Genomic DNA, 23,683 nt, shown 5'->3' on the forward strand with positions numbered 1-23,683 from the left:
CCACCCTCCCACACCCCTTACTATTGAAACGATGTCTATACTTAAATATTTAGGCTAGCAAAAACATCTTTAGGGTTAGAAATGGCAAGCATGGAAATTTTAGCTGTGGCATCTCTGCCATATTTCCCCTTCTTTCTTACTACCAAATTTCTTGATTTTTACATAAGACAGTCTCATTTTCAGATCTCCACTAATATATAGTAAAGACATGACAATTTCAGACAGATCTTTTATTACATATGCCAGAAACAGGCACGTTTTCGTATTAGTTTAAAGGATTCCTGGTGATGCTTTAAGACTGATTTGATGGAAAAGGCTCTGTGTGAACATAAACTGTTTAAGAGTCAAGTTACTCTTTTATTTGTTTGCTCACAGATATGTATATATGGCAGTTACACATCTGCAATAAGGGCAAAATAAATACAATTTTTGTAGAAAGTGTGGCTATACATATTTAGTATATTTTAAAACATAGAAATGTTTAGACATTGTGACATAAATTAGGTGCTTATTTCCTAAGCAATGACACATTTCTGAAGTACACTAGTTGTGTCTATATTACTAAAGCCATGTTTTAATTTATATTCTTGTGTGAACTGTAGTGGTAAAGAAGCATGCAGTTTGATTATGCCTTGCACTTCAGAGTATTCACTTATATTTTCAGTTTTCAGAAAATTAATTTTTAACACTGTAAACAACATCCACAATAGAAACAAAAGTCACTTCAAGGTATGTGTGTTGTGACTTTATATCAGATGTGCAGTCTGTGTTAGTCACCAAAACCTTCAGTAAATGTTAATCAGGCTGCTGAGAAATTTGTTCTGCAGCAATGTATTCTGAACACATCTCCTGTTAGAGCTTTGGTTTCTATAAGCATTGATGGCCTACATATTTCCCAAAAAGTGTTTGAACAATCTTTCATGTTTCCAAGTTCTTTGTAGATAATAAAATGTTAAGGTCATATTATTTTTGAAAAAAGAAACACATTGTTTTTAAACACCAGTTTAAAGGTGGATAGTGGGGCTGAGCTGCTTTGTGCTAAGTTTTCCAAGACTGAAGTGTGGGACTGCAGAGGAATACTCTAACACCATTAGGATATTAATAGACTATATAGTCAAATTTAATTGTGATAAGCATATTTATGAGTAGTTGGGAGAAAGGAAAGCAGCGTGCTCTTTAGGGAGCCTAGAGAAAACAGTCAGCTATAGCATATGCATTTAGTTAAAAACCAGAGGATAATAGAGTAGAAACACTGGGCAAAAACATCAAGAATAATATTTAGAAAATTCAGTCAAAGATGAGGGAAAAGACAGAACAAGAGCATGGATGGAGTAAACAGAAAGGTGAAGAACAAGAGGAGAAGGTTTGTTCTGTAATGTTTTGAGAAGGGGGCTGAGATGTTTTGATGTAGTACATGTCTATGTACTCATAGTTAACTGTCAATTCACTTCTATTCATTTATTATTCATATCTAGTTAGAGAGCTGCACATCTCAATAAATCCTCAGTATTATTTCTACTTATCAATAAACACATTTGAGTGGAGGAGAAAAATTTCATGTACCCTGGGCATTTTCAGTAACATTTTTTTGTATATAAAATAAATAATGTTTTTAGTGCCTCTATTGCAACATACAAATCAAGAAATTCTGTAAACCAGGAGGTGGGAGACAATTTATGACTGCTACTTATTGTGCAAATTTATCCCCTTTCCCTGTTTTAATGCCTTATTGTTTTCCTGATCTTCTTATTAGGTGGTTTCATGCCAGGTTTGAAAAACAGCTGAATTATAAACTTATTTTGGACTTCATATGTATATGTCATGTGTAGATATGCATCTGGATTCTGAATTTCTAGTGAGAAAACACAGTACTGTGTTAATGCAAATGATATTGCATAAGAATTTATATTCTTATATGCTTTTACACAAGCTGTTTTTAATTCATATAGAACTTTCTTCCAAAATGAACTCATTTTCTTTCACTTGTGAACATCACCACTTGTTTCAGCATATGTTTACTGTGTCTATTGTTTCTTGTCTAGCTGTACCCCATAAAATAGGGCGGATAATTGATGGAAGTCCTGCGGATCGCTGTGCAAAACTTAAAGTTGGAGACCGGATCTTAGCTGTGAATGGCCAGTCTATTATTAACATGCCTCATGCAGATATTGTGAAGCTAATTAAAGATGCAGGTCTCAGTGTAACTCTTCGCATCATTCCTCAGGAGGGTAAGTTAATGGCCCTTAAAAACAGGAAGAAAATTTTAAGTAGCCTCCAATTAGCTTAAATTATGTCACCACTTGAAAGAGCATCTTTTGTTCTCCTTCCTCAGCTGTAACGTGCAGCACACCAGAATTACGAGCTCAGAACTAGCTTGGATAGGGTCTGAATTCTTGAAAAGGTTTCAAGTTATGAAAAGGATATTTAAAGCAAACCTGGAGAAACCTGAAAGAGAGAGAGAAAGAGGATGTTAATGTCTTTTGTAAGAATTGTCTTCTGCATGGAAAAGCACTCTACAAGAGAGCCAAGTTTTGAGTCCATTCCCTTATATCTTGCTATAAGCCAAGCCAAAGTTTGACAAAGTGATTCACAAAAGACTGCAATGGCTGTCACCAGGCATGTTCAGCTACCAGCTACATGTGACAAAAAGTGATGTGAAAGAAGAGTTCAGATTAGGCAGTTTTCTCCATCACTATCATATAGTGATACATCACTGTAAATGCACAAGGCAGGAAGAACTGAACCCTGAATTATCTCATTTGTAGGATGAGGATAAGGGGATAGACTCGTTATTCTGGTCATTACTCCACATCTAATCAGTGAAGATCTTTTGATGTTGGTTCCATGGGGTTTGGGTTTGATTTCAGGGCTTTTTTTAGTTTAACAATGTGCTGCACTGGTGCATGAATTGTACCACATTAATGAGACTATGTCTTTATATCTCAGCAACAAATACCAGTAGAGCTGGGAATGACACACAGAAAGTAATGGAATTACTTAATTATCCTTGGTCCAATTAGATGACCTTCACCTTCTGCCGCTGCATCCAGCAATGGACAGGGAAATAGTCTGACACTGGTCATGGACTTCAACTGAAGGAACTCATCTACTCTGTTAAATGAATTCAGTGAATGGAAAAGCACAACCACACACATTTAGAATTCACATCAATTAGCATCTGTGTAATTACTGGAGGTCAGCTTTGCAAGCATCTAAAATAAGCGTGATACTTCATATAGTCCATGAAGTATGTTTAAGCCTCTCTGGTATCCAGGTTAAATAACATCATTAATAGTTCAGTGTTAGAGATGGATACATTAAACTAGAAGGAAAGCAGAGGTGCAGCTGAGTTACAGTGCTACAAGATGTTCTCAGGTGCTAGTGGTGAGAAATGATCAGTGCCCAAGGCACAGCTTCCCTGTGTGACTGTGTGACACTGGACACCTCATTTGCCTTCTGGTATTAGCTTCCCAGCTTATAAAAATTGAGAAAAAATCTAATACGTCTGTAATATACTTTCAGGTAAAAAATACCATAAAAATGTGAAGCAGTTTTAGAAGCAGCTCATGATTTGACCAGTTCATCCCTAGTTATGAGAGTAATGTAGAAATGAGGGACAACATTTCCAATCTTCCTCTCTAAAACTTGCAAGACAAAAGAGACTCACAGATGCAAAATGGGCAATTGCAGCCTTAAGCATAGTTATTAGACAGACAAGTATTGCTTGTGCCTGCATGAGGAATGTTTTAAGTGCAAATATACAAGCTTTTTTTGACAATTAATTCTAAATTGAAAATATTTTTAATAAAGTAGCCAAAATTTTTATAATAATTGTAGCCTAAATTAGATAATTAGAGAGCCATTAGGAATGTGCAGCCATATGGAAAAACTCACATGTAAAAAATTTAAAAATAAAACAATTAAAAATTAAAACTAGATTTAGATTCAAGTGTAAAACTAGGCAAGATCTGTATCATGTAGCTATTGCTGTTAGGGATGTTCAGCCATATGTGTGTCTATTTAGGTTGTTTCGCACCATGCCACACTGGCCTCCCTCCTTCTGTTGCAAGCAGGAATAAAAAAAATATAGTGTTTGCCTTTGCTGTTCATAATGCAGGAACTTCTACAGTGCTTTGTCCTCCTGTGGGCAGAGTCTCTCTTATTTATGCTTCCTAATAGGTAAATGGTGAACAACAGGACTGTGCCAGTATGTTGGAAGAAATATATTTTATATAAGCTCAGTGCCAAATGTGTCTTCCCCCAAGTCCAGCAGGAAGGCAATGAAGATTGGCATCCTTTATTTGTAACAAAGCAATGAAACCATATTTCCTATGCCAATCTCCGTCTTTTTGTATTTTGTGTTGTTTGGAAAGAAGGATTCTGGTTTTCTGCACTGTTCCTGTGTGAAATCCTGGTCATTTGACACAATACACTGAAATAAAACATTGATTTAAATAGTTAGTCAGAATTTATTGAGATTGGGTTTACTGTTTTACTGTTCACGGTCCCCAAAAATTTAAAAAGACAGGACACTCTTGATGAGCTCAAAGAAAGCAGGAGCTAACATAAGGACACCAGTGTTTTAACTTTTGTGACAGGTCTATCATCCCAAACAGTGGAGAAAGCAGTAAAATGCTTTCATTCTCTCAAATTTTTTTTTTTTTTTCTAAGTGGAAAGCATTTCAAATATCTAGTAGCTGTGCTAAGGCACATGGAGGACAGGGAGGTGATTCAGGAAAGCCAGCACAGCTTCACCAAGGGTAAGTCCTGCCTGACCAACCTAGTGGCCTTCTACAGTGGAGTAACTACATCAATGGACAACAATGGGCAAGGGAGGAGCTGTGGATCTCACCTATCTAGACTTCTGTGAGGCCTTTAACATGGTACCCCACAATATCCTTCTCTCTAAATTGGAGAGAGATTCATTTGATGGGGGTGACTGTTTGATGAATGATCAGGTTGAGGGAGGTGATTCTGCCCTTCTACTCTGCTCTCATGAGACCCTACCTGGAGCTCTGAATCCAGCTGTGGGGTCCTCTGGTTCTGTTTGAACCAGTCCAAAAGAGGATCATTAAGATAATCAGAGGGCTGGATCATCTCTCATATGAGGAGAGGCTGAGAGAGTTGGTGTTATTCAGCCTGGAGAAGAGAAGGCTCCAAGGAGATCTTATTGTGGCCTTGCAGTACTTAAAGGGGGCTTATAAGAAATATGGGGGCAGACTTTTTGCAGAGCTTGTTGTGATAGAACAAGAGGTCTTATAGCTTTGAACTAAAGAAGAGTAGATCCAGACAGATATAAAAAAGAGATTTTTTTTTTTCTGATGAGGGTAATGAAATGCTGGAACAGGTTGCCTAGAGAGGTGGTAGATGCCCCATGCCTGGAAACATTCAAGGTTAGGTTGGACGGGGGTCTGAGCAACATGGTCAGGTTGAAGATGTCCCAGATCATGGCTTTCAGGGGGGGTTGGACTAGATGATCTTAAAGTGTTCTTTCCAGGCCAAACTATTCTATGATTCTCTCATTCTGTCATTCTATGATCAGTATTTCTATGTTTTAAAAGACTATGTGGAACATGGAAGCAATTTCCCTTGTTCAGTTGTGTTTTAAATAATGACGGTGTCAACCAGAATTATAGAAGTGACCAAGATTTCAGATCCCACAGACTATCAAAAGGAGACCATTACATTCAAATGTCTTAAAATCTAATTATAACCTGAGAGAGCAAAAGCAACAAAGCATAAATTTGCAGAGGTAGCGTGTGACCAAAAATTATTATTGTGTACCTTTGCCCTTTATTAAATGCTGCACTGTGACAGGTCTTTAATCTCCATCTCCCCATTATGCAGAGCTGAACAGCCCAGCCTCAGCGCCCAGCTCGGAGAAGCAGAGCCCCATGGCCCAGCAGCACAGCCCCATGGCCCAGCAGAGTCCCCTGGCGCAGCAGAGCCCCGTGGCCCAGCACAGCCCCGTGGCCCAGCCTCCACCTCCACAGCCCCTCCAGCCACAGGGACACGAGAACAGGTTTTTCATTTTCTTAATGGTCTTTTTTTTTGCCTTGTATATTAGTCTGGAGTCAGGAAGATATTTTTATGGTGGGTTTTATCTCTGGTGTATCACTTACCAGCCAATTCCTCATGTGCAATTTATGCATATACATTAGCAAATTTATCTGTAATGGAAATTAAATGGTAGAGGGACAGAAATTTTGTGACCAGCTGTATTAAAAGCTCTTTATATAAAAAGCACACTCAGGCTGTGAGATGATACAACTTTCTGTGACCTCCAATCAGCACTATTTAGTCTTTGGATTATTTTTTAGCATGTTAAACAAGGCTGATTACACTGACTGTCTTTATGCTAATCTTCAGTGACCAACACGTATCATCAAGATCCTCTTCCCCAAATGATGCTGGTTACAGGATTGTATCTTTTCTCTTCTGAAAATACTTGAGTTCAGTTGTGATTTAGATGCTATACCCTCTAATTCTCCTTGCTTAACAGATGTAGTACTTTTGCTTACTCAGAATTATTTTCTTTAAATGAGTAATTAGGAAAATTACTTTGCCTTATAATTCACTGAGTACTTTTTCCAAAAGTGATCACCTCCTAGAAGACATATGTTACTGACAAAATTCAATACAAAGTTTTCACAAAATTCATTCTGTGCTGTTGGAAGTCAGTATTAAATACCTTTTAAATTGAGATTTTTCAGATGGGACCAGCAAATTATATTAATTAAAGTTCCAGAAAGAAATTCTGTAATAATTTTACTGAAAAGTGTAATCTATAATTGCACATGTCACTATTTACATATTCAGCAAAAATTACAGCGCCTCCATCTGTGAATAAAAACATCATCTCCTGATACGCAGCTGTGGCCCATTAATTGGGAACCTGCCTAAAGATGACTCTTATTTCAGAAAAAGGTCAACTACCGCTAGTTCATATAGTATTATTTTTCATTAAATTTTATAAACTAGATTACAGATTGTTTGCATAGCCACATACATGGTTTCTTTACCAAAATAAGATTTTAAAACTCTTAGGAATATTAACTATTTTTTTTACTTTCAATATTAATAAGGCTCAGTATCACAGTAAGCCTGTTTTTACAGGATCATGATACTGAGTAAAGAAAGTAAGAGGATTGCATGTATGCATGCAGGACTTATTACAGATGCCATGTACAGGTTTTAAAAGAACACGTGGCAGCAGTCTATTTTAATTGTCTCAGAAAACTCAAAGGGAAGTAGTTCTGATATTTTTGTGTCTGGTTAGACATTCAGATTATTAAAATTATTGTATAGGAAGATTTGCCATAATGTCACTGTAACTATACTAATAAAATAATGAAGTTTTGAAACATATCAGACATTTTGAAACATTTCGATTCAGATCACTTTTTTATATGTAAATCAACATTATCAAAAACAATGCTGTCATTTTTTCAGAGTGTAATTTTTGTAATCATTAAGTAAATTTCAAAATCCCTTTCACAGTATATGTGTGTCTCTATATCTGTATGTGTCCATGTATAGACATGCTCACTAGCTGGACTAAAAACTTCCAGTCCATTATTAAAGCAAAGTTTGAAATGTCTATTTCCTGTACAAGAAAGAAGTCTTTCCTTTGACACCTAGGGAATAGTGTAAGAACATCCACTATGTGAACATTTTTGTTAAAATCTAACCCAAACCACTATCACAGAATTACCTTGCTAAAAGAGTTTAGGACTTTCTTTGTGCCTCTTTAGTACACCAGACGGCTGAGGTATGGATGTTTGCAATAAGAAATGTTCTTTACTTCACCCTGAACTGTGAAATGCCATTATGTGCTGATTTCCATGTGCTAAGGGAAATTCCCATCTGCATAAAGTAAATAACTAGTCACTGTACCTCAGAAAGCCATATTTTCTTTCAAATTTTAGTTTCCATCTTCCTGTAACCAGCTAAAATAATATTTTACTTGTTATTAATGCCTCATAACCAAATTTTTTTCCTTTCACCTTGTGTTATTTCTGTGCATAACTACTGACATGACTTTACTGCCATAGCTCTTAGCCAGATAGCATCATAGGGAGTGTATAATAAAAATAATACACACTGTATCAACAGATTTTATATCAAAGAATAGCTTTCATTAAAAGATAACAGCCAAGACAAAGAATTTATCCTTATTTAACCTTAATAAGCTCACATGTCAATGAAAGGGGATATAAACTGCACTCATATTCCACTTATTCTATAGAAATATTAATTCTGGAAGAAAGCACTTTATAAACTCAGTGAATTATTCTGTAGTGAGTATAGCGGGTGTTTCCACACACAGTTTCATCTTCCAAATAGGCAAGGTAAGTGGGAATCAAGATGCTTTTTCTGTTCCTGTCCCTTTGAGTTTAGTTCTGATCTCGCTGATACAAGCTGGAAAATTGCGTAGTATGACCTGAGGGAAAATTGCTTATGCCCATGTTTTAAAAGTGCTCACTGTTTTTGGACGGCTCAACTCTTTACCCTTGAGACTTTTGCTTCTCTGTGAAAATTTGTTTCATGCAATTTTCCAGCCAGGCAGCTCATTTTCACTCCTCAGTATTGCATGCAATGCATATTCTTAATGGTTTGCTACTCTCTGAAACTAAGCCACTGTGCCTTCCTCAGTTATAGGTCAGAAGTAAAAGCCAGGCAGGATGTGAAGCCTGACATCCGGCAGCCCCCGTTTACAGACTACAGGCAGTCCTCCACGGACTACCGGCAGCCCCCGCTGGACTACCGGCATCCCCCGGTGATGGATTACCAGCAGCCACCGCCGCTTGACTACAGGCAGCCACCCCTGATGGACTACAGGCAGCACTCACCCGACACCAGGCAGTACCCTCTGTCCGAGTACAGGCAGCCCCAGGTACAAACAGGCACACTCAGAGCACTCCCACACAGAAGGCGTCAGGGTCTGTAGGGACAGGTCTTGGATATTGGTAAGGAAGATGATATTATGGAAGGAAAAGACACATTAATGGGTTTTACTCTGAGTTACTATTTCTCTGTAGAGGAAATTACTTCCAAACCATTAAGATTAATGTATAACTGTGATCGGTAAATTAACATTACATTTATAATTGTGTAACCATAATTTTAAATAAATGCCATTTTTAAGGTACTGGAGAGTTGAAATAAAAAAATCTAACGTAAAAAACCTTTTCATCAGGAGAGGAATATTTTCATTCTTGGGACATAGTCATCAAACGGCGGGTATACTGAGGTCAGAGTGCATTTCTACAGCATTCTTGAAAATTAAGATTTTATCTAATCAGCATCAATAAATAAATGATTGAAAATCCTGACTGATAAAATTACATTTCTGTTGGCAGTAGTCAGGATGAGTAGAAACTAGCCCATGCAACTACTTTCTTTGACATCAAGCATGATCTGACAAATGATGATGAGATGATGAGTTAGATGAAGAGTTATGGTACCTTGGACAAGACTCCTCCTGATGACAGATATTTACTGACAGTTTTGAAGGTTGAGGATTTAGCTCAAAGTTCAGACTTTGAAAAAAACCTTCCTTTCTCCTTACATACAGGCAGGAAAAACAGAGGTCAAAAAGTATTAAATAAGAGAATGTAAACTTCTGGACACTATATGCTGGAACCATGTATAGGTGGTTTGTACGTCCATATTTTCACAACCAGACACATAAACTATATCAAGAAAAATACTGAAATTCCTAAATGGATCCAGAGAACCCCATGAAAATATGGTGCATTTCAATATCTAAGTAGCAAATCCCTGTCCCCATGTGCATACCTTACAAGATGCTTCTTAGCATCTAGAGAGATACTTGGACTGGGTGTTTCTCAGCATCTCCAGTTTAATTCTCTAAACTGCACAACCCAAGCTTGCTCTTGATTTTCTCCTGCTCCCATGGATCTTGCACTCTTGGCTGACAATGGATCAGAAGCTACACAGACCCTGCTATGGAGCTTTGCTTATATCAAGTGGATCAATACATATTTGAAGAGATTTATTTTAAAGTTTCCTTGAATGCATACCACAATGTTCATACAGTTAATTGTCTTTCATTTTGTATTTGTCTGTACAGGACTTTGATTATTTCACCGTTGATTTGGAGAAAGGAGCCAAAGGGTTTGGTTTTAGTATTCGAGGAGGAAGGGAGTACAAAATGGATTTGTATGTGTTGAGGTTAGCAGAAGATGGACCAGCAATAAGAAATGGAAGGATGAGGGTGAGTAAAATGCATTGTGACATTTTTTTTCGACATTTACAGATATGTCTAGTGATGGGGTCAAAGAGAAAGCTTTTTTTTCACTTCTGATCAGGTTTTAAAGAAAAAGTGCCAAATACCTCTTAAAAAATAAACTCATTCTGGAGGAGTTCAAGAAATTACTTGATACATATAGCAGATCTGTGTAGTTTCTTTGCAAATAAGTTTATTACTTCTTGTTGATAATAACTTTGCCTTATTAGAAATTCTTGTCATTATTATTTTCACTCTTATCTAAGCAACTTAAAAATCTCAGCCAAAGTTTGATGTTTCTTAGATAATAATAGCATAATTAACATTTGGGTTTCTAATCATGAAAGCAAAGTGATAACTATATGACATGTATTAGACAACTATGAAACCTAAGACCTCATCTGTATTATTTTATTAATTTAAGCAAGTTGCCTTTGTAGTGTTTGCTAAATTTCTTTATTGATCTTATTCAATCTTGTCTGTAGGGATCGTGATTAAAAAAAAAAAGCAAACACACACTCTATGTAGGAAAAATAACCTAATCAGAGGCATTTAATCTGTCCAGTTGTGATAAAGACAAGGTATAAACACAACCGGGCTTGCTGATACTTTGTAGAATTATGAGTACACAAAAAGGAGAAGGAAAGAACATAGGCAAGACTACCAAGAATCAACATAAAAAGTTAGTTTTGTATCTAATTAGAGCAGTCGTGTTAAATCTATATTTAACTTTAAAGATGGGCAATGAAAATTGTGGGCTGTACAGTGATAAGAGCAGATTCTAAAAATGTTGTGGTTCTTACACATATTCTGTTTCACAGTCTTAACAATCTGATCAAATTTGATGTCTTACTGAAAGAGCACTGTCTTTCTGTGTATAACTCAGGAATTTTGCTGTGCTTCAAATGACTCTTCACTTGGCCACTTTGTGGAATTACAAAATTCAGTCAGTCCTCAGTTGTATCATGAAGTGCAAGCCCCTGGCACTGGCAGCAGTGGCAGAAGTAGTCGCTGTGTCAGGAAAGCCAGTGGGGCAGTCAGGCAGGCAACTGATAACTGAGAAATACTCCCACTGCATTTTTTGTGTGAAATATAGGTGATTTTGTGCTGCAGACAGACTTTAGGTTAAGAATATCTTCTCTGGTCTTTATTCTTTCCTTTACTGTAGCATTATCATTGTCAGTTGCTCTTAATGAGAAGCCATATGCAAGATGTACATTAGTAGCTATAATGTGATTAAAGATGGAAAAAAAGTTGTGCTTTTAATAAGCTCTGGAGTCACGTATTTGGAGACATATGGCTAAGAATACAGAAAAAAATAAAAGAAGAACACCTTTGAAGAGGATTAATTTCAAGTAAAAACCTGTATTAGGTAGAAAATGAACACTAAAATCTGTGCATCATTTAAACAAACTGGTACTAAGGAATGAAGTTAGACTATCCACTCTGTATTTAGCCAAAATATAGAAAGTATTTAACATGAATATGAGGGGATTTTTTCAGTTGCAGTAGGAAAAGTTCTGTTTTAATGAATACTGCTAGTACAGTTTCTAAAATAACTTGGTTTAAAGCTTTTTCACTGTAGTGGCCACAATATGTTATTATTCTGGCCAGATAGTTGTAATTGGGTTTTTTTCTCCCTTTTAAAAGCATCATTCTTTGGAACCAGTTCTACCATGAATCCTTGTCACTGAGTCTTCTCTTTTATTCTCCTGCTCAACAGACATTTTAACCTGACAAATGGGTTTGGAACATGAAAGATTCTTATATTCAGTGACCTGTGACTGATGTACAGCAGAAGCTCAAGAAACAGCTTCAAAACAAAAATAGAAAAAAACACATTGAAAGAAGTATATTACATAGGAAGATGGGGAAAGGAAGCAGAGTTCTGTATCCACATCTCCTTTCCTAAGCTTATATCAGCTGTTAACAATGCAGGTTCATTCACACTTCTTGGCTGGGAACACCAAGCTGCTTGTGGCATGTCTCCATCTCTCTGTTTCACAGGTGCATCTCTACAGCAAAACATGCAAAAATCAGGGCAGTGCTTCTTGCTTTAGCTACCATCATCATTAAAGACACGATTCTCTGATCGTAGGCTTTCAGCACTGGGGATAGCAAACCACGCTTTTGTGGTAGGATGTTATCTGAACACTTTCCAGCTAAGAGTCCTTCTCATGACCTACTTGTCTCCATTATTGTTTTGCTTCCTTTTCCTCCTCCATGAACAGCCTTCTTTAATTTAACTGAAGCTTTACAGAGAAACATTGAAGCAGATAACACAAGGTGCAGATCATGCTTATAAAAAGAAATACTGCACATAGCTCCATTGCTATTCCAACTCACAAAACCAAGAAAAGAAAAATAAAACCAGCTAAGTTGTTGCAAAAAATAGATCATATAACAAAACATGTTACCTGTAGAGCACTTAGGTGTAATAAGCAAACATATTCCACAAATAACATTTTGTGTTCAATCTATTCACAGCTAGCAAAAGACCTGATAGAGACTCATTCATATTGATATAAAGCTTTATTGATATAAATTTATTTTACAGAAATAAAATAATTACCTTAAACTAATAGAACTGAAGCTATATTAGTGGGTTTATAAAATTGTATAATTGAAGAAATGAAATCTCAAATTAAAAACAGCTCCAGGTAGGGAAGCCAAAGTCTGTATGTTTACTCTGTTAGTGGGCATTGAAAAACCACAGTGATGGGATGAGTCCCAACAGCTGTATTCCACCTGGACATGTGTTAAAAAATCTGGGAGTCTACCACCACAAATTCAAAAGATTCTAAGGTCTAAATACATGTAAAAGTGTTAGGCATTACAGATGCAGAGTTTATTAAAGTAAAAGCTGTGAATATAGGAAAACAGATGTAAATAAAGAACTGGAATAGAGCTATCTCTTGTAAAAGAGAAAAGAATAGATCCATAACTGAAGAAGGTAGGTACAGAAGGAGTACAATATGCCAATAATAGGAGCAAAGAGAAATTGAACAAGAAAGCAATGATGAAACAAGATGAAGAAAGTGACATCAAAATCAGGACATCCTCATGAAAATTTCAGATCGATCTTCAGGCTTTTATGAACTTCAGTGAGACTTGTGAGCAGACACAGAACAGACTCATAGAAAAAAACCAAGAATGATGATCTTCCACTGGTCCTGCCAAAACTGTCTGAATTTGTAGATATTGATGTAAGAGGGAAAAAAGTTTAATGAAGTTCATTACCACATCACCATTTCCAATCATAAGTTCTGGTCTCCCTTCCCACTGGGGATGGCATGCTAGGCATGTTGTGTTTTTTTTGGAAACAAATTCACCAAGGAGCAACCCAATTTAGGACTACAAGATCTAAAATAGTCTTTAATTGCACTTCATGACAGATGAAGCTTTCTACTTTGATTTTCTGCAGAATTCTTCTGGGAACTGGAAAGGTGGAAGAGCAGTGAGTTGATGTCATGCAGAGTTCATCAGTTTTCCCAGCATATTGCTCTTGTACTTGGGGATCCCTTTCTGCCAGCCTAGATAGACACTGCATTAAGTCTTGAGGTTCAACAAATTATTCCCTTAAAAGAAGTTTTAAAACATTCATGGTCTTGTTACACTCAGTCATGGCACCTTCACATGCACTGAGACTTTGATTTGAGCCCATAGACTCTGCAGAAAGCCCAGGCATATATCTTAGTTTAACTTGGATTCATCTATCACTAGACATGGGAAGGAAATGCCCATCAAAGGACCCAGAGGTTTACAGGAAACTGATTCTTCACATGCATCCTCTGCCCACATAGTTGTTAAACTATTCTCAACCAGTGTTGGAGACCCACAGCCGTAAGTGCAGCTTCACATGAAATCATATGCCAGGTCATACACCACAATTAACTGTGGCAAGATTTTACTGCAATTTATGGATAAGATATATGGTAGCTCCTCATAGGAGACTGCTGTAAGGGAGAACCTCATCACTACACTGGAATTACATACTGATAGTGTATTTTATATAGATATATAAAATGTATCTAATATATGTAAACACTGACTTCATTCTGACAGCTGAGCAGAGAGCAAGCTCCAACGGTGAATTCTGAAAAACCTATCTATGTCTGTGCTCCATGAGACAAGGACGTATTAAAATAACCATGAAAAAAGTTAAGAGAATTATTAGTGCCTTTGATACTTTTTCCCAGACTGGCAGAGGACTGAGCATATCATGATTCCATTTCTTAAGCAATCCTAACATCAGGGAAAAACATTGAAACTAGTTGGTGATGGCAATATTAAGAATAAAGCTGCAAGGCTCAGTCTCAGAGTAGGGTGAGAACATGGCTCACACACTGTCAGTGACAGTCATATTGAGTTGAATCTGTCACCAGAGACAAGGGACACAACACACACAATGCGGAGCACAGTCCTCACAGCCTTTGAAGATTCAGACATTGCTGGAAACAATTTTACAGGCCTATTTAGATAAGGCTCATGCTAACTTATATTTTATTTTTGCCTCATGTCGAGGACAATGATCATCAGAGCTCTGCTTGCAGATCTCTATTCCTTCCTATCTTAGAGGGAAGGGGTAAGTTCCTTACTGTTCTCAGGAGAATTGTTAAGCATGGTCGTAGTGTTTGCTAGACATGAGATATGATCAACAGATGTCTTATTGCCTTGAATGGTATCTCCAGCAGCCAACATGTTTATTGAAACCAGTGTCAAACAAAGAGCCTGTGGCTGAGGGCTGCAAAGGTACAGAATAACATGAAATTCTTGAAGAATGAGGGTGAAATGTGCTTTTTTATAGGCAATGTACATCTATGTCATTTTGTCGCTTTGTGAGTTACATCCTTTTTTTCACATCTTCCACAAAAGCCATACATCTCATCTCTGACGTCTCTCGTTTCATTGTCTTGTCAACTCATTTTTCTCAGCCCTCATGCACCATTTAGCCCTATCTCCAGCTTCCTCATATCTCCTTATACTACATTATTTTTCTCATTTTATTATAGATTTTTCTTATATTTTTGCAGGACAGACATCTGAAATCCAGGCACAGCAGAATTCCATATCTTTCATGCTCTGCAGTCCTGCTTTGACTCTTCAGTCTTTTTTCCTGTTTGTTGCTTTTCTCTGGCTTTCATCCCTCTTTTTGTTTGAGTTGTACACAGCGGGAGATAAAACCAGGCACAATGGACAGGAGGCTCCTACAGTGTCAATTATGAGCTTCTGCGTTGTTGCATAAGAGTCTGTGTGGCCTTGCTTGGTTGTTCCAGCTTGCCGAGTGACCAGCACAGTGATGCTCTCACCAGTAAGCAATCTATGCTGTGGTCAGGTTCATGGCATTCTGCAAACCAGCACAGTTTGTGTATTTAATAATTTCCCATAATAATAAAGCTCACACTAATCTTATGAAGGTTGTTCAGAAACCTTCATCCACCCACACCAAGAATTATTCCTAGCAGAAGGGGAGAGTTGGCTGTTCAAGAACCAGGGGCCAAAAAAGGCAGGCAGAAAGAGAGTCTGTCTCTTATTTGGAAGGAAACAGAACTAAAGTTTCAAATCAGGGAGGACATAAGTACTGCATTTAAAACTACTGTCAAAACCCATGTATGAGGATTCAACAACATTCAAAATTGACATTTTCCCCTTTGTATGTGTCCTAAATCATATGTGCAAAAGAGTGACAGAGTGCCTATGAGACTTGTAATCTGGTATTAAATCCCTCTCTTGAGCCATAAGAGACATTATTTTAATTCCCCTTGGAAAAGTCTGGAGTCCAGGCTTCTGAACGGTAGAGTGGCATGTGATAGTTGGCTATTGCTAACTATGTCTCACAGAATAAATTCATTACCATTAAGATGCTTCAGGCTTCTCAAAGGAGCAGGTGGTATGTAGGCATCTGGGCTCTGTAAATGCTGTATAACTGTGGAATTTAACAAGGTAACATGAACCTGTCTCCCTGAAGTATGACATTTCCAAACATCTCAAGTCAGGGCACCCCGAAATCAATTACGTTGTTCTGGGTTCGGTGGACTTCTGCAAAACAGAAATCTCTCTCTTGTTTTCATTGTTATTTTTTTCCATTTCACTTTTCATTATTGCTAATGTATTGCACACATTTAGCTTGGTGTTCATCTAGTCACTTAATCACTGTATCTCTTTTTTGCAGCCCTTGATTTCTAGGTTCTTAATAGATCAGTTGTCTGTTTCCACCAAATAAGGAATCATGCCCTTTCTGGGGCTTGGACGTAATACAGCTTCCATAGACGCTTATTTTAAGTCCATATAAACATGCAAAATATCCTTATTCTTTTTAAAAATTATTTTTTAGTTGCTGTTGTCTTGCATCCCAGAGATAACAAAATCCAACAGAAATGGCTGGGATGCCATGTAATGTCTTGTGAGATTCCCACTGCACAACCAAATTTTGTACCAGAAACCACATGCAGTTCCTGCAATCTCACACAGAGGAACCTTCTAATCTTTGTGATTCTGGTCTCCATGCATTATTGTTGTGTTTCTTCTGTCCCTCCAGGACAAAGTCTTTACAGGGTTATCTCAGCTGTTTATAGCCCTGTTGCTAAAGGAATATGGAAAATGGGTAAATATGAAAAAGCACTGATCAACAGGACTGATTGTTTTCTGTCAGTGACCATCAAATCAAAGCTCAAAAGGAAGAATGTACAATTTCTTACTCTACAGTAAATGGAAACCCTTGAGAGCACTTGGCCATGCAGACCCCACAATCTGCACTGACTCTTCACTAGCATAGAGCCTCTCCAAGATTTCTTGTTAATGAAGAACAGAGCATCTATTCGGGATGCTCCATCAGTGATTAGCCCCACATTAAAGGATGATTTCCTACAGTCTGCAGTGGAAAACACCTAAGGTTGCAATCAGTAAGTACAGTTAGCAAGAAGTAGCTCAGCTCAGCTTGAGGGTGATTAGAGCAAAATGCGTTAAAAATAAGAGAGAAAGGGTTGTCACACAGTAAAGAGTAGGTGACAGATACAGACATTTCTTTATCCAATCAAGAAAGCTGCAGCAAGGGAATGCTTGATCTTTAATTTCTGCTATAGCAAACTTTGGAATCCTATTTTGTATTGAAAAGAAAGCACAAGACTGACATACTGCTCAATGACTCATTAAAATCCCCAGGTTCTCCAGGTCCTAAAAAACAGTGAAGTCTTATGTTCAGAATATTGGAGGAAAGTGGATATTACTGTTGGAAAGCCTCTTGCAAGTTTCCTCTAGTCACAGCAAACACAAAGGTAGAAGGAGCAGTGATAGGTCCTAAGAGCTAAAAAAGGTCTTCTCCACATGGTGTGCTAGGCACAGTAAGGATTCAGCTGCTGAACTCTTGATGTGAGTGAGGGCTTGAGAAGGCTGTCAGAAACCACACTGAAAAGTCACTAATATTTGGAATAATCCCACACATCAGGGGCAGAAGTACATTCCAGGAGCATACAGTGCTCCACCAGCAGCAGCTTGACTTAGGTCTTGTGCACCCATCTGGAAGACAAATGCCCATGGAGTGATTCATGCCAGTCAAGTAGCCCATCTTTTCTACTAAGCATCACTTACTCTTAAAACCTGCAGCATACCTGGCTTTCTTTATGCAGTAATATAAATCGTACCTTCATGATAAGCATTCAGTGAATGTCAACATTGTCATTACAATGGAACAAAAAGACAAAGATATTCTTAGTCCCATCCATTTATTCTGTGATTTGTGATCCATCTGAACAGCACAGGAAGATGTTAGCTATACTTTCCCACCGAATTGCATGTCCCTTTGGGGTAATCTAATTCACACTCCAATTCCCTACTACATACATCACTGTCCAACCTCACTTGTAGTAAGACTAGGTGTGATTGATCTGAACTCAGAGAATTCAACTGGGATACTCAAGAGTATGAGCTGGATGCCAGCCTGTGGCAAGAGGAGCTCAGTGCTGGGTTAGTGTAATTGGCAGAACTCATGGAAGAATATATTGACATGCAGGCATAAAGCTGATCAACATTCTACTGTCTGCACAACAAAGAAATGCAAACTAAGGCCCTCGGGGATCCTGAATATATTTTGACAGTAAAAAAGCTTAATAAATCGAGAGCGAATTAACTGTAGGTGAACTATTATTCAGCATATCTCCAAAAATTTGTGTGTGTTTTTTAGAACTTGTTTGCAGAAAGGTAAGGAGAGGTATTCCTCTCACACACTTAATTAACAAAGTATTGCAAAATGTATTCAGGTTGGCACATTCAAAGCATCCTTTATGCCTAGTAGCAAAATCTTTCAAGCCAGCTGTGAAAAAAAAACAAGTTAATAATCTTGATAAAAATAGTTTAGTATTAAATTTTAAGACTAAAATACTTAGTTGGCAGGCAAGCATGGTATTTAAATCTGGGGTTTATAGCATATTTATGAAGGTTTTCAAGTCTAAAAAATTAATTAACCCTAACTTAAAAATTAAGAGTGTTAGAAAAAAAATGAGCACACCACATGATGCTGCTCTGTTAACTAAAACATGTTGTCCAGCAACAGGAGTGACACAGGCATCGACTTCTCTTCTGTGTTTTCCCAAACCACGTCAAGTTGAAATTGGGAGAGGTCATCTCTGACAGTAAAAGGATAAAGATATGAGGCCCATTCCTATGGCCCACCAACCTAGTATCCTCACTCCAAGGACAAGTAAAAGATGCTTAGAAAAGGAATGTAGGACAAGAATGAAATGATTCTTCACTGCGTATAACATCCAACACCCTGGCAGCCAGAAGTTTATAGATTTTTCTATGTTAGAACTCAGTATTAGGACTATTTTTTAGCCATTTATTTGAATGTACTCATGCTTTTGACATTCCAGATACCCTATGCCAGTGGATTCCAAGTTTAAATGCTTGCATTGTTTGAAAAAAAAACCTTTTTTTTTTTTGTAGTTACAATATAATAACCTTACTTCATCATTCTCCGTATCATTCTTTATTCTACTGACCTATATCATATCCATCTTTTTCCCACGGAACCTTACCAGTCTATTTCATCTTGCATCAAAAGGGAGCTGTTCTTTACCCCGACCAGCCTCATTGGCCTCTTCCAAACCATTTCTTAATGTATCACATTCATTTGGATGTGGAAGCACCAGAACAATCCACAGTTTTCAGGATATTGGTGTTCCTAAATGACACAGCCGTGGCTTCTCCTCTGCTCTTCACTCTGCCTCTAGCAGTTGGTATTCTGTTTGGCTTTTTGGCTGTGCTGACATTTTCAGCTTAGTGAGCTAAGCACAAGGACTGTGGGATCTGTCTCTTCAGGGGTGATGGCTGACTTAGAGTGATGGTGTAGGCAGTTTTCCACATGTACTATACTTGGTGCTTAGCACTCAGCACCACTGGACTTCAAATGCTGCTTCAGCACACCGAATTGTGCCATCTCTTTTTAGAGCTTTTAACTTTAGATTTGATTATACTGCATGGTAATGTGTCATCTGCAAATCCTATCACCTCTTCCCCACACCATTTACAAGTATGCTGAACAGAATAATCACTGTGGTAAAGTCTTTTGATTGTGAAAATTGACCACTTATTTAAAGCATTTTTTTCCTAGAATTTAATCTCCTGCCTAGAAGACCCTATTCTTTTTCATCCCACACCAGAGCCTCTATTGAAGACTTTACTATTAAAAGCTTTCGGAAAATGTCAGTATACTAACCAGATCTCATTTATATATATAGTCATTGAGAGCTGCAGTGACCTGCAATAGATATGTGAGGAATGGCTTCCCTCTACAATAGCCACACTGACCCTTTCCTACTGTATCATCATTATCCATGTGCCAGCTAAGCCTCACCATCCTTATTGCTTCCTTCCATCTGCTCAATTGAACATGAGACTCGCTTGGTTACTTTCCAAGACCATTCTTAAAGACTGGTGTCACACTTGCCACTTCCCATTCCTTTGAAATTCAGCAATTTACTGATTTAAGCAGTAGATTATGTCCTACAGCTACTAGTTGAAGCAGCTTCATATCCAAATTCCTTTAGAACTGAGGATAAAAGTAATCTACTTCTGGTGGTTTCTCACTATCCATTTCATCAGTCTGTTATAAAATCTTTGCCACTGACCCTGCTGTTGGAGTCAGTTCCTCACTCAACCCTGCAGTGAGCAGACCCTCTGCAGGAGTTTTGCTGCCCTCCTCTTCAGTGAACATTGATGCAAAGAATTAATCTGTTTTCTGCAGTCTTTTCTACCTTGTGCCCAAATTATCTTTTGAGATCTGACAGACTCTGTTCCTCTGGTATGCTTGAAAATACCTTCCTAGATCTGACATTTCAGCATTTTTCCTCCTCAAAATTTTTTTGTGGTTTTATCTTTATCTTGTAAAGGTTTATGTTCTTTTCTCTTTTGCTGCATGGATGCAACTTTGGATGACACAATCTCCATGCCCAGGTTTCTATGTAGGATCTATAAAAGCAGCTTGTCAGAACTTGAATTTGCTTTTGCCTGATGGGAACTGCCTGATCAAGAAGACACCAGAAAATTTTCTTCTTCCTTTCTCATAGTCTCTATTGGTTCCCATCCCTGATTGTAAAGGTGAAGTACATGTTATTAATATTACATTATGCCACACTGAGTTATCCCACCTCTGTTTTAAAAAAGTAATAATATATCAAATCCAGGAGGACAATGCTTTTTCATTTTAACTTTGACAGATTTATTTCACATATACATGGATTATTTTGCAGCAATGTTGTGAAAGGCATCAAGTGTACTGTAGTACCAGAAGTCCACTTTGCTGTCTTGTCATAACTGCATGACCCATAACTGCAAACTCCATTTTTCCCTCTTACACTCCCCATTCTCTGCAGACAATCAGGCATGCACATTTTCCTCTTCCCAAGCTCTCTTTCTCAAATAGCACTACTCTTTCTCTCAGGAAAGGGTAAAAAAGTGAAAAGAAACAAGCTAGAGCTCCTGCTGAGGAGTGGTGTGAAGGCCTTTTCTTGCTCTGCACCATGTCCCATGGCCACTCTTTTCCCCTTCTTTTGGGCAGGAGTCAAGACTGTGTCTCTGTGGGAACAAAGGGCCTGGCATTTCCAGGGATAAGAAGCCACAGCTGCTTAAATAGCTGGCTGGCCACAGAAAAAGAGACTTTTTCACTCTGAACCTTTATGGGCAGTTGGTTCAAAAGCAGCATGGGACATGTAATTGTAATTTCCCCAAAGACAAATACCTTGTCTCCTGCTGAGACATCTGAGCGCACGTACCTAAAATGCACTGGAGGGAGTCCAAGATGACCAAAACCCCACAGCTTTGCTCAGGCTACATATTACCCCTGAGATTTCCAGGCAGTACAGATTCTCTGCTGTGAGGAAATTTGCACAGCAGATACCCAGCCTGTGCCTAACTCCAGGCAATGATACTAGGGCTTGACAGTACTTGGAAATTCACCAAAATAGATACTCTAGAATTGCCATTTGGTCTCCAAGTACAGACAATTTTTCAGCTATTTGGACCAATTGACACTAACAACAGCAACAAATAACATGTAAAAAGTGTTTCAGTTATAAAAATAGAATGCCCATATAAAAATAATTAAGTGTGATTAGTCTCTTTCCTGAGGCTTAATTATAAAATGCATTAATAAAATGACAGATAGAAATGCCCTCCACACAAATCATTTGAGGCTGCTTTTATCATTAGATTTAACATAGAATGAAAATGTGCATACACAATTAATTTAATTTCATGCAACTGGGAACCATACACCTGCTTAGAGACTGTTCCTTACGTGCCAATGGAGGCAAACATACACAACGCTCACATCAGTAGTTTAAAAGCACACTCAAGCAAGGAAAAGTCTCTTTACTACATTAAAGCTGTACATGTTTCCCTTCTGGTTCACCCTGTTTCTGAAACTCTGTTTGCATGTATGGTCAGCTTTTTTTAACAAGACCAGTAATAATTGCTATAAAATATGGCCAGAACAAAGGCTCTGCAGATGAACCCACATGTACTAGAGGCACTTTATTCTAATGATTTGGAGAAGCTTTACAATTTTCTTTCTAATTAACCTATCAATAGTGATGTCACTTAAACATTCCTTAGGAATATTATCTTCTCATTATAGCTAGAAACATGTTGCCCAATTTTATAGCTCAGTTGTTCTTACACATGGATGGAGCATTTGAATTAACTTGAACTGAAACAGATTTTTTAAAGAAACATTTTCCATACACACAAACTACTTTCATAATTACATTCAAATAATTAATATTCAAATTTCAAAACATTAAGGGGGTGAAGCATTCAGTGTTTACTTTGTGCTTGCCCATTGTAAGAATATAATAGAGGAGCGTTCTGCTTACCAAGTGGCATTGGGTCAGGAGAAGAACCAGTGGGTTTGGGTAGGCATATATCCCAAGCAGCATGGAAATTCAGCAATGGTCATATTCTTTAGGAAGAAAGAAACACAACACAAAATCAGCATGTATAAAATTTCCAGATTCATAGATGCAAAGAGCATGTTTCTTCAGAATAAATACAGCTCAGGCAGCAGCCAGGCAAGCTTCCCAGGCCAACACGCATAAGCTGCTGAGAACATCTGGAGGACATAGCAGTAGATCACTCCTGCTTTGTAGTCTTTGCTGAAGACTGCCAGGAATGTTACACCAGAGTAACATGCCAGCCTGGGGAGTGTCCCAAATTGCAGGGCTTCCCTGTTGGGGCTGGGAAAGGGTCCATCCATCTGGTTCACATGACTGGCCACCCAACAGCCGCCAGCCTTGCCAAGGGCTCATCGCAGCTCTGTGCATGGATCCCATGCTGTGACACCTTCGAATTAAAGTTTATTATTTACATTTATTAAAGAATGTGAATGTAGTCCGTGTCTTTGTGAGGTTGAAGTATTACATCTAAATGGCTGTGCTCTCAAATGCTTTCCCTGCTGCTTGAGGGTTTAAATCATGGTATTTAGCATGCATGTGTCCTTTCAGGGTGTCATGCAAACACTTCACATGAATGGCATGGGAGCTGAAGGTATTATCATAGGGAAGGCCCACTCTCCAGATTTAGGGAATTGTTTTTTCTGTTAATTTCTTAACAGAAGTGAAATCAAAAGTTGTAACATGACCAAGGACCTAAATTCCATGCAAAACAATAACGTTGCTACACTGAAGTTTATCTTTTAAAGTATTCTGATGTTTCATCTGAAAAGCTACATATGTTCACAGAAGGCATCTTGCTGAAATGCCTATTAAAAATAGCTGTCTGATATTGAAATGTGTGACTTTCCACAAAAGAAAATAATGCCACAGGGTTATACCCACTAAAATATTTAGACACTCAAAGCTTGATGCTGCAACACCAGCTTGGTGGTTGGTGACCCACTAGATGAAGAGGGAAGATTAAAAGTGACAGAATTATATCCAA

The 23,683-nt window shown here is 37.9% G+C and overlaps 1 protein-coding gene across 11 annotated transcripts in view; it reads left to right on the forward strand.

Annotated features, from left to right (window-relative positions):
• MAGI2 (membrane associated guanylate kinase, WW and PDZ domain containing 2) overlaps nt 1-23,683 on the forward strand; it is a 720,301-nt gene that overhangs the window by 667,927 nt on the left and 28,691 nt on the right. For all 11 annotated transcript variants that reach the window (XM_017745908.1, XM_008642498.2, XM_017745910.1 and 8 more), the window contains 4 exons: nt 2,043-2,228; nt 5,848-6,022; nt 8,656-8,896; nt 10,097-10,240. In XM_017745908.1, coding sequence (XP_017601397.1) covers nt 2,043-2,228; nt 5,848-6,022; nt 8,656-8,896; nt 10,097-10,240 — 746 coding nt within the window. The remainder of the gene's footprint in view (nt 1-2,042; nt 2,229-5,847; nt 6,023-8,655; nt 8,897-10,096; nt 10,241-23,683) is intronic.

This window comes from Corvus brachyrhynchos, unplaced genomic scaffold (genome assembly GCF_000691975.1).
Source record: "Corvus brachyrhynchos isolate BGI_N302 unplaced genomic scaffold, ASM69197v1 scaffold239, whole genome shotgun sequence".
Taxonomy (NCBI): Eukaryota; Metazoa; Chordata; class Aves; order Passeriformes; family Corvidae; genus Corvus; species Corvus brachyrhynchos.